The 14,818-nt window shown below is 54.4% G+C and overlaps 1 protein-coding gene across 3 annotated transcripts in view; it reads left to right on the plus strand.

Annotated features, from left to right (window-relative positions):
• Window positions 1-14,818, plus strand: part of TEF (TEF transcription factor, PAR bZIP family member) — a 44,476-nt gene that overhangs the window by 27,511 nt on the left and 2,147 nt on the right. For all 3 annotated transcript variants that reach the window (XM_036866085.1, XM_036866087.1, XM_036866086.1), the window contains 2 exons: window positions 2,781-2,859; window positions 14,709-14,809. In XM_036866085.1, coding sequence (XP_036721980.1) covers window positions 2,781-2,859; window positions 14,709-14,809 — 180 coding nt within the window. The remainder of the gene's footprint in view (window positions 1-2,780; window positions 2,860-14,708; window positions 14,810-14,818) is intronic.

Here is a 14,818-nt window from a genome sequence, read left to right on the forward strand (position 1 = left end):
ACACTTGAGGTGAAGATCCAATGAGTTAAAACTTGTGAAATGCTTAGAATAGTGCCTGACATGGAGCAAGCAGCCGTAGATGCCAGCTATTACTCTTATCACCACCTGTATTTTACAGGTGAGGAAGCTGAGGCTCAGAAAAAAAGGAATGACTTTTTTTTTTTTTTTTTTTTTTTTGCCACACTGCACAGCATGTGGGATCCTAGTTCCCCAACCAGGGATCGAACCCGAGCCCCCTGCATTGGAAGCATGGAGTCTTAACCACTGGACCACCAGGGGAGTCCCAGGAATGACTTGTTCTAATCCCACATCTTGTCAGTGGTTGAGCCAGGATTTGGACCCAGGCAGCCCAACTCCAGGGCCCTCCCTCTCAACCTTCCTGCCTGTTACTAGGGATGAAGTGTCCTGCCCCCAGTAACCCAGTCCCTTCCCAAGGGCACCCGTCCCATCCCCACTTGCCTGGGAAAGGACATTGCCCCTGAGATTCTCTCTCCCGTGTCATCAGTCCCTCCCTCTCCACAAGATCATTCCATCAGCCCAAAACATGCTCTAAAATCTTCCATCCTAAAAATGAAATAACCTGAGCCCCCATTGCCCTCCGGCTACCACCATTCTTCTGCTCCCTTTACCATGAGACTCCACAGGAGTGAGGCCTACATTCACAGCCCCCCTCAGACTTCCACCCTCCACTGAAGCCACCTTCTCAAGGTCACACTGATGACCACCTTGGTGTTGCCACATCAACCTGGGTCGATCTCAAGCTCATCTTTCTCTGCTTCTGAGCAGCGTTTGGCCCAGTTGCTCACTCCTGCCTTCTTGAAACCCTCTCTCCCCGGCTCCAGATTCACTGCTCCTCCTGTCTCCCCGAACTCTAAATGTCAGAGGACCCAGGGTCAGCAGGTGCCCTGCTCCCCGGGTCATTCACTCTGTTCAAGGCCTGGAGTGCCATCCATGCCCCAGCAACTCCCACAGGTGTCTACAGCCCCATCCTCTCCCCTGGGCTCCAGACTCATGCCTCCACCTGCTCCCTTGCCAGCTCCACCTCGACCTGCCCAAAGGCTCCTGGTCTCCCCATAGCTACTCCTCCTCAGTTTTCCCTTCAAAGTGAAGGGCCCCACCATTCCTCAGGTGCTCAGAATAAAGCCTTGGGATCATCCTTGATCACCTGCTTTATCTCACAGCCCCATCCAATCCGTCCACAATTCCTGTCAGTTCTAGAGTCCAGCCATTTCCTCCCACCCCCAAGGCCACCCCGTGGTGTCCGAGCCACCATATGTCCTGCCTGGGTTATGGCAGCCTCCTCCTGATTTCCTGTTCTCACCCTGCAGTCTGTCCTCCTCACAGCTGCCTCAGTTTCCCTCAATTTCCCTCATATCCCGTGGCTCTCAACACACTCAGAAACAAATCCAAACTTGTCACCGCAGCCTAAAAAGCCCTTTGAGACCTGGCTGTCTACCTGGTCCACTTCCCCTCCCTCTCCACCCCTGGCACTTTGACCCTTTTGCTCCACCTGGGTCATGCCCAACTCCTTCCCATCTCAGAGCCTTTGCACTTGCCGTTCCATCTGCCTGGAGTGCTGTCCCCCAGATCTTCTCAGCCCAGCCCCATTCTCAGTGCCTGGCCTGCCTGGTGCTTGGCACTGCCTGCCAAACCCACAAGGACAGGATGACAGGACCGGGGCTGGTGTGGCAGGAGCGCCACTGTCACCACCAGGTGGCGCTGCAGACACATCCCTGGGCGGTGACCTCTGGTCCAGCCTCCAGATTTGTCTTCTCAGCAAAGCCTCGCGGGGCCTCCCGTGCCAGGCGGTGCTGTGAGGCACCAGCTGCCTCGGCCCCTCCCCGCCTGCCCTCCAGCGGCTGCTGGCAGACACTGTCTAGAGGTATCCAAGGAGCCTGGAAGAAGGGAAGGCTGGGTGCCTCCCAGGGCCTCTACTTCTAGGCTCTTTCTGGGGAGGGAGTAGACGTGTAAGCCTGAGAGGGACGTGTGGGGAGAACGGGAGCTCAGCCAGAGCAAGGTGTCTGGAATGAGGAGTTCTGGGGAGGCCTTGGACTCAGAGTCTGTCCATCACGCCTGGGTTTGCATCCCACCTCCTTCTGTCCTCTGTACGTCAGCCCTTGCCCAGCCTCCCCGAGCAGCGGTGAGGAGTCAAGGCTCAAGTCATTTTCAAATGGATTTTTCCAACAGAACCTCGTTTTTCAGCCACAGTCTTCTCCAGAAGGCCAGCATATGACACTGATAAAAAGGGTATTGATCAACATAAGTTTCCAAGCTCAGGGTGCTGACAGGTCCTTAGTCTAAAGTCACTTGAGAGGGTAAGTTTGTGACAACCGTGATGGACACACCCTACCCAGGGTGTTGGTGAGGGCCGTGGTCCCACTGGGAGCTGCCCCAGCACTTCATTTATTTCTGCAGCTGGTCTGAGCTGCACGGCATCAAGAAAGCCTTGAGGCCCGCAGGCAAAAAGCTGTTTTTAAAAATAAATTCAAGAGTGGGTATATGTATACGTATGACTGATTCACTTTGCTGTACAGCAAGAAACTAACACAATATTGTAAAGCAACTATACTCCAATAAAAATTAATTTTAAAAAATGAATTCAAATCAAGACTTGGTGACAACCCCAAGGCCCAGTCACGGATTCCAGGTGTCTACAGTGCCTGTCTGATGACCCCCAGCCCTGGCTGTGGGACCCTGGCAAGTCCTTTGCCCTCTCTGGACTTCAGGAGGCACAGGAGGCCACGGTCTACCTACAGGGGCCCATCTGTTTACCTTGGCAGGTCTGGATTTGGTGATCAGAGACATTTGGCCAATGGCCTGGCTCCGCATGGCCCTCAGAAGCCTGGTGGATGCAGTCAGGTAAGCAGAGCATGTGTGAAGACAACCTTCAAGGAGGGGCCTGGGGGCGTGGGCTGTGGGAGACAGGGTAGGCAGGGTGGGGTGGGGTGGGGAGGGGGCAAGGAGCTGACCAAGCCCTGAGAGTTTAAAACTAAACCCTGCCTGGGGCTTCCCTGCTGGCACGGTGGTTAAGAATCCGCCTGCCAATGCAGGGGACACGAGTTCAAGCCCTGGTCCGGGAAAATCCCACGTGCCAAGGAGCAACTAAGCCTGTGCGCCACAACTACTGAGCCCGCGTGCCACACTACTGAAGCCCGCTCTCCTAAAGCCCGTGCTCCGCAACAAGAGAAGCCACTGCAATGAGAAGCCCGCACACCACAACGAAGAGTAGCCCCCACTCGCCGCAACTAGAGAAAGCCCGCACACAGCAGTGAAGACCCAACGCAGCCAAAAATAAAATAAATAATAAAATACGAATAAATAAATAAACCCTGCCTGAGTGCTGTCAGCTACAGCCAGCCATGGCTCCCAGGGCCTGGTGACATCATCAGGGCACAGGATGTCCCTGGCAGTGACTGGAGGTGGCAGAGGGGACATGGTAGGACAGAGGGGGTCCTCATCTGCACTTCCTGCATCTGGGAGTTGTTTGTGTTTGGGGAGAGCCAGCCTGGGTTGTCACCATCCAGATGGGCTGCTAGGGGTCCCTCCTCCCCCAACACTTGGGAGCATTTCATTTTGCATCTGAGAAAAATGAGGCCCAGAGAGACTGTGACTTGCCTGAGGCCCCTACTTTGAGAGATCTGACAGCTCCAGAACTGGAAGCCAGCAGTGCTGGCTCTCAAGTAGTCATTCTTGAAGTCTGGTGGGCATGGGGAGGGGGACCATTTGGGGAGAAGGCTCACTTGGACAAGGGCAGGGGGGAGGCACCAACTGAGCAAGTGCCTAGGTCTGTGCTCAACATTGTTCAGAACAAGCAAGCTCCTCCTGCCTATCCATTTCCTCTGCTCCTCACTCTGATCCCAAGGAGGGACTGGCAGGGATTAGTGCTGCCCCCATTTTATAAATTTATTTATTTATTTTTGGCTGCGTTGGTCTTCGTTGCTGTTCGCGGGCTTTCTCTAGTTGAGGCGAATAGGGGCTACTCTTCGTTGTGGTGTGCGGGCTTCTCATTTCTCATTGCGATGGCTTCTCTTATTGCAGAGCACAGGCTCTAGACACACGGGCTTCAGTAGTTGTGGCACGTGGGCTCAGCAGTTGTGGCTCGCAGGCTCTAGAGCACAGGCTCAGTAGTTGTGGCACACAGGCTCAGTTGCTCCACAGCATGTGGGATCTTCCCCAACCAGGGTTCGAACCCGTGCCCCCTGCATTGGCAGGCCAATTCTCAACCACTGTGCCACCAGGGAAGTGCCCCCATTTTATAGATGAGGAAACTGAGACCCAGGAGCACAAAAGTCACCTACTCCAGGCCTCACAGCACATCACACCCAGCTGGGATGGGGTCCAGTCTCCCCTGGCAGTCTCCAGCTTGAGCTTCTAGAGCCAGAGTGGGTGTAGGGGGCTGCCATGGGGATACAGGGAAGGGGTGGGAGGGAGGCCCTGCCACCTCTGCTGTGGCGGTGTCCTGTGTTTAGCTTCCCTCCCATTCCTCCTCTTCCTCATCCCTCCTCCATGGGCTCCAAGCCCCCATGCACTCAGGACCAAGTCTGGCCTCCTCGCCTGGCCAAGGCTCGCCCTGCACATCCAGCTTCATCTCTCACCATGTTCCTGACACGCAGCCTCACCAAACTGCTCATAGATTCCTACAGAGATTGCTATTTCAGGCCTCTGAGCACTTGAACAAGATGTTCCTGCTGCCTGGAATGCCCCCTCCTGTATCCTATCTTCCTGGGGAATTCCTATTCATCCTTCGCAATTCCGCTCTGAGCCTTCATTGCTCCATCGAATCACAGCTATGATTGCGATTGTAATTGCTCTATGTTTGCTGCCCGCCTCTCTTCCTGGAATGGCAACTCTTGGGGGCAGCAACAGTATGGTACTCCGCTCTCCAAGCCCAGTGTCTAGCTAGGCGCTTGGATGAAGGGATTAAACTGAGCCTTGTAAGGCGGGGCCAAGGCCCACTTTGCAGGAGAACGGTGGGGTCTGTCCCTTAGTTGGCGTTAAAGGGCTTTACTGGTGGGGGTGGGGTGTTGCTCAGAGTCCACAATTCATTCTCCGGCCAAGTCTCCCAGGCTACCCTCCCCACAGGCCGTCAATCGCTCTGCCCTAAACTCTCTCCCCTGCGGGGTCTCTCCATCCTGCTCCATCAGATCAAAGCAGGGGCAGTCCCAGTCTGCCACCCTCCTGCTGTTTGCTTTCTCCCTCTCCCAAAAGCAACCACAGCAGAGACCGCTCTCAAATCTTAGAAAGGCTCAGCATTCTCCTAGGGAGCCTGTTGCAAACGCAGAGTCACAGGCCTCATTCCCGGGAGGCCCACTCAGAGGGACCTGGTGCGGAACCCTGGAATCAGCATTGTTAAGCAGCCTCCCAGTGGCCCCGATGATCCTACTTTAGGAGCTTCCTGGGATGCAACACGGAGTCCCAAGATAATGCCCTGACGAGGGGAAGGGAGGGAGAGCCAGTGCCGTCAAGGTGGGACTCGGGGCTGGGGACGACCTCCGGTGGAAGTTGCCAGGCCTTAGGCACAGGGCTTTCTCAGTCTACCGGCCAAAGGTGGGCCCAGCGGCGAGCGGCATTTGCCGCACCAGGTGTGCCTGCAGGCCTCAGCGCCGGGCCTGCTGCTGCCTCCCTTCTGTGCTGGGGAGACAGACGCGGATATAAATAACAGCGAGGCCGGGCCGGATGAAGTAAGTGCGAGCAGGGAGGCAGGAACGGCCGCCGGGGAGCGGGGGAGGCAGAGGCGCTCCAGCGGGAACGGGGCGGCGCGCGGCTGACGCGGGCCGGGAGCTCCCTCGGGTCCCGGGTGACCTTCGGGCGGGGGGTGGGGGTGCGGCCTCCAGGCCTCAAGGCGGGTCCGCGGCGCTGCTGAGCTCCCAGCCAGGCCCGAGCCGGAGGTGTGACAAGGCCTGGCTAGGGGCTGGGGAGGAGGCTGCGGGGCGCCGAGGCCGGGCACTGGGGAGCCAGCGAGTGGCTCTGAGCAGGGGACTCCCCCCGGTGAGCGGCCTCGGCCACTCCGCACGCCCAGCCCGGGACTCGGCGAGTTCGCCGCGCCCGCTCTGGGTCTCGGTCTCTCCAGCTGTAGGCCCGCCGCGTTCCCCAGCACTCTCGGGCAAGAGCGGGGAAGGAACCGCGGAGGGGGCTGCCCTAGTGTGGAGAAGAAGGAACAGCCTGGCTCTTCCCGGGAGAGGGCGCCCCCAGCGCCTCCCTTCCCCTTACCCGGGGCCGGCGCTGACGCCCGCCCAGCCCCACCTCGCCCCGCCCCGCGCCCGTTACGTAATCCCTCCCCCTCCCTCCCCTCCCCTCCACATCCCCTCCCTTCCCTCCCCCTCCTCTCCCCCTCCCCCTCGTGCGCCGCTGTGATGTGGGGCTGGGAAAGGAGAGGCCAGGGCCGCCTCCCTCGGGCGCTGCCTTGCCTGGCCCGGCATCCTCCCCTTCTGCTTAGTGCCCGAGGGGAAACTGAGGCAGCTGTCCAGCAGGGCACAGCGAGTTGGGGTGCACGCGGGGATGGGGGTAACCGTCCTCGCTAGGATCCTTGGGCCCCCAGGGGAGCCCAGACTGCGGTGAGAGCCAGAGCTCCGGCTGGGGCCGCGACTTCCTCCTCTGAACAAAAGTTCCCTCCCTGACCCTGACGTTGGGGGCTCTGGAGGTCCCCTGCTGAGGAGTCTTCCGCAGCTGCTTTTCCCATCCCACTGTGTGTGGGCCACCAGTATCTTGAATTCTAAAGTCAGGCAGTGAACCCAGTGGTGACTGGTACCTTTGCCTACCCTCTGGGTGACCTTGGATAAACTGCCTCTCTGAATCTCACTGTCCCCACCTATAAAATGGGGCTGCTCGCAGGCCCTCCTCCTAAGGTCTTAGGGAAGAACCCCGCATTTCAGCACCTGCTGAGTACTTAGCAAGGTAACTGTGAACTGTCCTTATCCTCCACTCACCCCTCCCAGGGCCTGGCAAAGTGCAGGACCTGGGCCTGGCCCTGGGCTGGTAGGCGGTGCCCCACTGGGCCAGTCAGCTCCCAGTGAACCTTGGCTTTTGCCCAGGGAGCACGTGGTCCAGGTCTGCCCTGTGGCCTGGCCGGCAGCTGCAGGTGAGGCTGTTCCTGAAGGGCCCGCTGGTGCAGCACAGCAGGCCCTGCCCGGCTGCCCTCACACAAGACCCCTGGGAGCACCTGGGGATCCCCTGCAGTGCCACCCATGGTCTCACTGTCTGAGGTAGCCCACCGAACACGTTTTGAGCACCTTCTAAGAACAGGCTTCGGGATGAAGGAGGTATCTGCCCAGACCTCTGTGCTGCTCAGACACAATGGGAGCCTCAGTCTCTTCATCTGCAAAATGGGGATAATCGCACCTCCCTTCCTCCCCTCTTGCTTGGCCTCTGCCAGGATGAGATGAAATGCCTGTAACCCTGCTCACCTTCATTGGGCCTGGAGTGTGAGTCCAGAGCTACATGTTCATTTTACCTTCAAACAGCAACTTGAGGTGAGAATTGGTGTCCTTTTACAGTTGAGGAAACCAAGAGGTGGAGTAACTCCTCCAGGTAGGGTGATCAAAAGTCCTGGTTTGCCCAGGGACAAACACACTTTCAGTGGGAAAGCTGGGAGTCACCAGGCCACACAGCTCGCTAGTGACAGTGTCTGAGTCCAAAGTGGCAGTCCAACTCCAGAGGCCACGTGCAGCAACACCAGACTGTATTTCCCTCCATCGGTATTTGCTGAATGTACGAATGCATCTCTTCCTGCACCTGCCTCCAACCCTTGCTGACTACCGTGGCTCGTATATCAGGATCTAGGAGAGTCCTATGGGAAGCAACTGAGGTCTCTGGGTTCTGCTGCTGAGTTCCTAGCACCCCCTTGGCCCCTCCCTGGTTCAGCTCTGCCACAAGGAACCCCCCAGGGTCCACCCATCAGGCCCTAATCCTTTTGCCCACAGGGGAGGCTGGGTTCCTACTGGGGGAGCCACTGCCCCCTGATATCAGCTGTGTCACTTTGGAGCTCAGTTCCCTCACCTATAAAATGAGGGTGATAAAGCTGCTTTCCGGTTGCTGCTGGAGATTCAAGGCAATGTAAGTAAAGCTCCTGGCACCCAGGAGGCCCTCGACATATGAACATTGTTATTGTTGCTATAATGTGGTAATTATAGCAAACTATTCCATCAAGGGCTTCCTCTGTGAGGGTAACTATCCTAAATGCTTTCCAAGCATTGAAGCCCGAAGAAGTAGACACCATTTTTCAGGTGGAGTTCTGTGTCTCAGGGAGGTTGTGACCTGCCTAAGGCCACAACAGCGAGCAGCAGGACTGCCATTTGCAGGGTTCTGTACTCTTGGAGAACTTAGCTCAAGTTACGGCAGCTGCTGGTGATATGGGGCAACTAGGGCACAGGGTAGGGAGGGATTGCTGAGGTCCCCACAGGGCGCCAGGCCCCCTGCCTGCCTCCCGGACAAACTGGTCCTCTGCTTGCCCAAGGTGGCAGGACAGGTTGTAAGAACCAGTCCTTTGCTCAGGCCCAGCCGCTCCCCCCGGCCGCCCCCCCCGCCATTCGGCCGGCTCCCCGAACCCTCTGCCAGTCACCGTTCCCTGTCTGCCAGCCAAGCTCTGGAGCAGTCCAGGACATTGTGTCCAGAGAGAGGGCCAAGTGGGCCCCTCGCCCATGGCCGATGACCTCCTGCCCCGCCCCTCTGGGCCTCAGGCCAACCTGGCCTGTCCCCGGGCCTGGCACGCCTCCGCTCCTCCTGCCTCTCTGCATGCCCTGCTGAGGACAGGTGCCCGCTGCTCCAAACCTTCCTCTCCCCAGAAGGCGACCCTGAGTCCTGAGGGACAGGCTCCCTGGGGTGCCTTTCAGAGGAAGGCAGCTGGGCTCTTGAGAAGCCTATTTTCCTGCCCCTGGCATTTTTGCTCTCCCGTCCCCAAATCCAGCCAGACCAGGTGGGAGGCCCCCTTGGGCAGAGAACCGACTGCGGGGCCCCGTGCCGACGCCGAGACGTGAGAGGGCACAGCCTTGTCTTCCCCGACCCCTGCTCCCCATGGCTGAGGAAGCTGAGCTGCAGAGCAGTTTGTGCAAAGCCCCACAGCGGCTGAGAGTTAAGGGTTCACCATGGGGAGCAGGAAGGGGGCCGCCCCAGGGAGTGAGGGGCGCAGAGACAGGAGGAGCTGCACCTGCTCCGAGGCGCCCTCCTCACCACCCCCTCTGCCGCGTTCTCACCGTGTGGCGCCCTTTTGTTTCCCTGAGGGTATTTTTCTCATTTGTTTATGAGGTTTACTCTTTATCTTGCCCACTGGAACATGAAGCTGGTGAGGGAAGGGACTTTGTCTTGTCCAACAGCTTTATCGAGGAATAATTGATAAACTATAAGCTGCACATACTTAAAGATTATAATTTGATAAGTTTTGACATATACCCTGAAACCATCACCACAATCAAGATAATGAATATATCCATCACCCCCCAAAATTCCCTTGTTCCCCACTTTAATCCTTCCCTCCAGTCCCTTCCCCTCCTCCTCTCCTGTCCCCAAGTAACCACTAATCTGTTTTCTCTTGCTACATGATTAGTTTACATTTTCTAGAATTTTCTATAAATGGATTGAAACAGTATGTGTGGTTTTTTTTGGTTTTTTTTTTTGCTAGGGCTTTCATTCAGCATTAATATTTTGAGCTTCATTCATGTATCAGTAGTTCATTTGTTTGTTTGTTTTTGTCTTTATTTTATTTTTATTTTTTATTTTTTTGTCCGTGCCACGCAGCGTGTGGGATCTTAGTGCCCTCACCAGGGATCCAACCCCAGGCCCCCTGCAGTGGAAGCGCAGAGTCTTAACCACTGGACCGCCAGGGAAGTCCCAGTAGTTCATTTCTTTTTATTGCTAAGTAGTATTCCATAGTGTGGGTGTACTGGAGTTTGTTCAGCCATTCACCCCATGAACGACATTGGGTTGTTTACAGTTTCGGGCTAACACATAAAGCTGCTATGAACATTTATGTACTAGTCTTTGTATGGACAGTTATCTCCTTTTCTTATGGGTGAATAGGAATGGGATGGCTGGATCATAGTGTAGGTAGATGTTTAACTTTTTTAAAAATTAAATGTCCATTTTTAAATTTTTATTATTTATTTATTTATTTTTGGCTGCGTCGGGTCTTAGTTGTGGCACGCAGGATCTTTGTTGAGGCATGCGGGATCTTTCGTTGTGGTGCTCGGGCTTCTTTCTAGTTGTGGCGTGCGGGTTTTCTCTTCTCTAGTTGTGGCATGCAGGCTCCAGGGCGTGTGGGCTCTGTAGTTTTGTGGCACGTGGGCTCTAGTTGAGGTGCGAGCTCAGTAGTTGTGGCACTCGGGCTTGGTTGCCCTGCGGCGTGTGGGATCTTAGTTCCCTGACCAGGGATTGAACCTGTGTCCCCTGCATTGTCAGGCAGTTTTTTACCACTGCGCCACCAGGGAAGCCCCAGAAGTTTAACTTTTAAAGAAGCTTCTAAATTATTTGCAAAGTGGTTGTACCATTTTACATTCCCACCAGCAGTGTATAAAAGTTACTAATTCCTCCACATCTTCGGTAACACGTGGTATGGCCTGTCTTTTTAATTTTAGCTATTTTTAAAATCATTTATTTTTTTTTCCCAAATGTTCAATTTGATTTAACTTTAAAAAAAAAAAATCTGTTTATTTATTTATTTGGCTGCGGCAGGTCTTAGTTGCGGCATATGGACTCTTAGTTGCGGCATATGGACTCTTAGTTGCGGCATGCAGGCAGGATCTAGTTCCCTGACCAGGGATTGAAACCAGGCCCCCTGCATTGGGAGCGCGGAATCTTACCCACCGGACCACCAAGGAAGTCCCTTAATTTTAGCTATTTTAATAGGTGTGCTCATTGTGGCTTTAGTTTGCATTTTCCTAATGACTAATGATGTTGATCATCTTTTTATGTGCTTATTTGCCATCGATATATCTTCTTTTGATATAGTCAAATCTTTTCCCAATTTTGTACTGGGTTGTTTGTTTTCTTTCTTTCTTTCTTTCTTTTTGGCTGTGTTGGGTCTTCGTTGCTGCACGCAGGCTTTCTCTAGTTGCGGTGAGCGGGGGCTACTCTTCGTTGCGGTGTGCGGGCTTCTCATTGTGGTGGCTTCTCTTGTTGTGGAGCACGGGCTGTAGGTGCGCGGGCTTCAGTAGTTGTGGCACATGGGCTCAGTAGTTGTGGCTCACGGGCTCTAGAGCGCAGGCTCAGTAGATGTGGCGCACGGGCTTAGTTGCTCTGCGGCATGTGGGATCTTCCCGGGCCAGGGCTCAAACCTATGTCCCTTGCATTGGCAGGCAGATTCTTAACCACTGCGCCACCAGGGAAGCCCTGTTTGTTTTCTTATAATTGAGGATTTAAAAAAATTGAGATATAACTGACTTTTTTTTTTTAAGATTTATTTATTTATTTTATTTATTTTTGGCTGCATCGGGGCTTAGTTGCAGCACGCGGGATCTTTGTTGCGCATGCAGGATCTTTCGTTGTGGTGCACGGGCTTCTCTCTAGTTGTGGTGTTTGAGTTTTCTCTTCTCTAATTGTGGCACGCAGGCCCCAGGGCGCGTGGGCTCTGTAGTTGTGGTGCACAGGTTCCAGAGCATGTGGACTCGGTAGTTTGCCGCACACAGGCTCTCCAGTTGAGGCATGAGAGCTCAGTAGTTGTAGCACGTGGGCTTAGTTGCCCCGGGACATGTGGGATCTTAGTTCCCTGACCAGGGATTGAACCTACATTGTAAGGCAGATTCTTTACCACTGGACCACAAGGGAAGTCCCGAGATATAACTGACTTTCAAAATTATATTAGTTTCAGGTGTACAGTGTAGTGATTTGATATTTGTATATACTGTAAAATGGTATAATTGAGTTTTGAAAGTTCTTCATAGATTCTCTATAAAAGCTCTTTTACAAAGACTGTATTTTGCAAACATTTTCTCCCAGTCTATAGCTTGTCTTTTTATTCTCTTAACAGTATCTAAGGGAAGTTTTTAATTTTGATGAAGTCCAATTTATCAGTCTTTTCTTTTATGGATCATTCTTTTGGAGTCATATCTAAGAAATCTTTGCATAACTTAAGATCACAAAGATTTTCTCTTGTTGTTTTTTTTTTTTTTCTTCTATTTTTTGGCTGTGCAGCATGCAGGATTTTAGTTCCCAGACCAAGAATCAAACCCGCACCCCCTGCAGTGGGAGCGCTGCATCTTAACCACGGGACCACCAGGGAAGTCCCTCTTTTGTTTTCTTTTAAACATTTTATAGTTTTAGTTTTACATTTCTGCCCTCTGGATATCTCTGTGGCTCCGTGAAGGGGGTCATCTGCACTTGCTGTTTCCATGGCTTTACGCCCTCGCTCCTCCGCTCAGGAGTCTTGTTTCTTTTCCCATCTCCCTGCCCACCGGCTGGAGCCCCTCAATGTAGAGTCCAGGTGCCATCGTACCAGCCCAGCCTGAAGTACTTGGCATGTGTGCTGGGCCATAGCTCCTCCCCCATGAGCTTCTATCAACCCTCTGAAGAGCCTTCCGGGGCTGGATAGGGGCCTCCTCCGGCTCACTGACCTTCCTTCTGCCGTGGATCTGATCAAGGTGTTGAAGTCATAATGACCTGGGTCTGTCTTCCACTCCACTTTTCTACCACTAGAAGTCTCCCTGTCCTCCAGCAGGCCCTTGCCCAGGGCCCAGGTCAGGACCTCGCACAAAGGAGGGGCTCTGGGGAGGTTTGCTGATTGAATGTGTGAGAGAACTCTCACTATCTCTGCTCCTAGCCACAGATGCGGCAACCTGGGCATGAGAGACTTAACTCTCACATAGGAGGTTAGATCCCAGCTCGCCATCTGGGCTATGGGGCCCATGATGTGGCCTTGAGGACTTCTTCGACCTCATCTTGTGCTGCTTGCCTGTCTCTTGTTTACTGCTGGCCTTTTCATTCCCTGAGCACACCATACTCTTTTCTACCTCGCCCTTGGGAGTGGCTGACCTCTCTTCTGCTCTCCCTGCCAATTCTCTTGTAATTCAGATCGTAGGCTGAAAGCCCCCTCCTTGGGAAGGTCCGCCTTCCCCCGACTGCCCAATCTCAAGGGGCCACTTGCTCACTAGCTACCATCACCAGTTTTGATTGTCTTAGTGGAACATCCTCACCATCTGACAAATTCTTCACTTATTATTTGTTTGTGGTTCCTAGAACATCACTTCAGGAAGATGCCTGGAACAGTGTCCAGCACTTAGGGGGCCTCCATGTTGAATGTTGAGTGATTTACTGGAGTCAGTTAGGGCAGAGCCAGCCTCAGGACCCGGACGTCCAGGTGGCTGGACCAGGCCTCTTCTCCTGCTTGGCCTCACCAGCCCTGCCACAGGCCAACAGTATTCTGATCAGGTCCTCATGCCTGCGGGCGTCTCGGCTGGTAGCCCTATGGTCCCACCCAGGGATCAGCCCATCACTCTTCTCTCCCCTCCCTGGGGAAGGTGCCACAGCACAGGGTCCTCCAGGGCCCTCACCAGGGCTCAGGAGCCAGTGGGGCAGGAAGAGGTGCTGACGTAGGGACCAGCCCAAATGGCCTAGCTGGACAGGCGCCTAGCCTCACTCCCTCTTGTACAAATGGGACAGATGTCAAGAGGGGAGAGAGATATTTGAGGTTACACAGAGTCGGCAGCTGTGAGGACCCACTTCTCTTGCTGGCAGTGAAATTCCCCAAATTAAAACCCAGAAAATCAGCAGGTTCCTGTCGCCCAGGGCCTTGGAGACTTCCTGGCTGGTCCCAGCCTGTCCTTAGGCCCTGCCCACTCAGGACTTGGCTGAAGTGGCCAGACCCAGGGAAAGGAGGAGGGAGGGCAAGAGTGTGCCCCTCCACCCCATGACTCACTCGGGGGAAGTGGCAGTGAGGGGACCAGACAGTGGCATCCCCTTGGCCCAAGGGCGGGCGCTGACTCAGGCAAGCAGTGACGAATGGAGAAGGGTTCTCCGGCCACCGTGACTCACCCCTACCCACCCATCTGTTCTCCAGGAGAAACTATTTTGAGGGTGATCAGTATACGTCCCAGGACGCTGCCTTGCTGGGGGACGAGCAGCTTCCCGCTCTTGCAGAGGGCAGACTGGGGGCCGGCCTAGTGTCTGCTCTGAGAATGGAGTTTCCTTTTCCGCCCCAGCCTGATCCCGCTGTTGGCAGGGTTGGGTTTCGACCTGTTTGCTGATTCAAGGAAGCATCCTGGACTGGGTTGGCTGCTGGTGTTTGAGGATGAATGGTTATGGCCCTGATGATGAAATGGTACTTGTCATTTATTCTGGGCCAGCTACGGTGCTCAGCATTTTCCACTCACTGTTTCATTTAATCTTCACGAGTAGGTGTAATTATTATACCCATTTTAGAGGTGAGGGAACTGAGACGCCTGAGTAGGTGGAGTGGGTGCTTGAGGTCCCCCAGCTCAGGAGCGGCAGGGCTGGGATTGGAATCCTTGTTTTCTCAGGGAGCAGAGTCTAGACTCTTCCCTGATGGACGCCCTCCTGACACATTCCCTGGGGAGGGGACTTGGTCTTGCTTTTCTCCTTCCTGGCTCTTCTTCGCCTCCTGATCCTGGGCTCCCAGGCCCCTTGTGTACACCTCTCCTGTAACTGCTGTCCACCTGTGCTCCCAGGGCAGACAGTGGGTGCTCAGGGAGTGTTTGTGAATAAATGAGCCTTTTTTCCAAGGAACTCTGAGTCTACCAGAATGTTCTTTCTCCCCTTACCCCCAGGTCTCCCGCTGCACCGCTTCAGAGCCAGCAATTGGTGAATAAATGGAGGCAAGAACATATGAATGAATCATTTCTGTGCCTGAGCCATGGAGAATTTGGAGGTTTGTTCA

The sequence above is a fragment of the Balaenoptera musculus genome, chromosome 10, assembly GCF_009873245.2.
Source record: "Balaenoptera musculus isolate JJ_BM4_2016_0621 chromosome 10, mBalMus1.pri.v3, whole genome shotgun sequence".
NCBI lineage: Eukaryota > Metazoa > Chordata > Mammalia > Artiodactyla > Balaenopteridae > Balaenoptera > Balaenoptera musculus.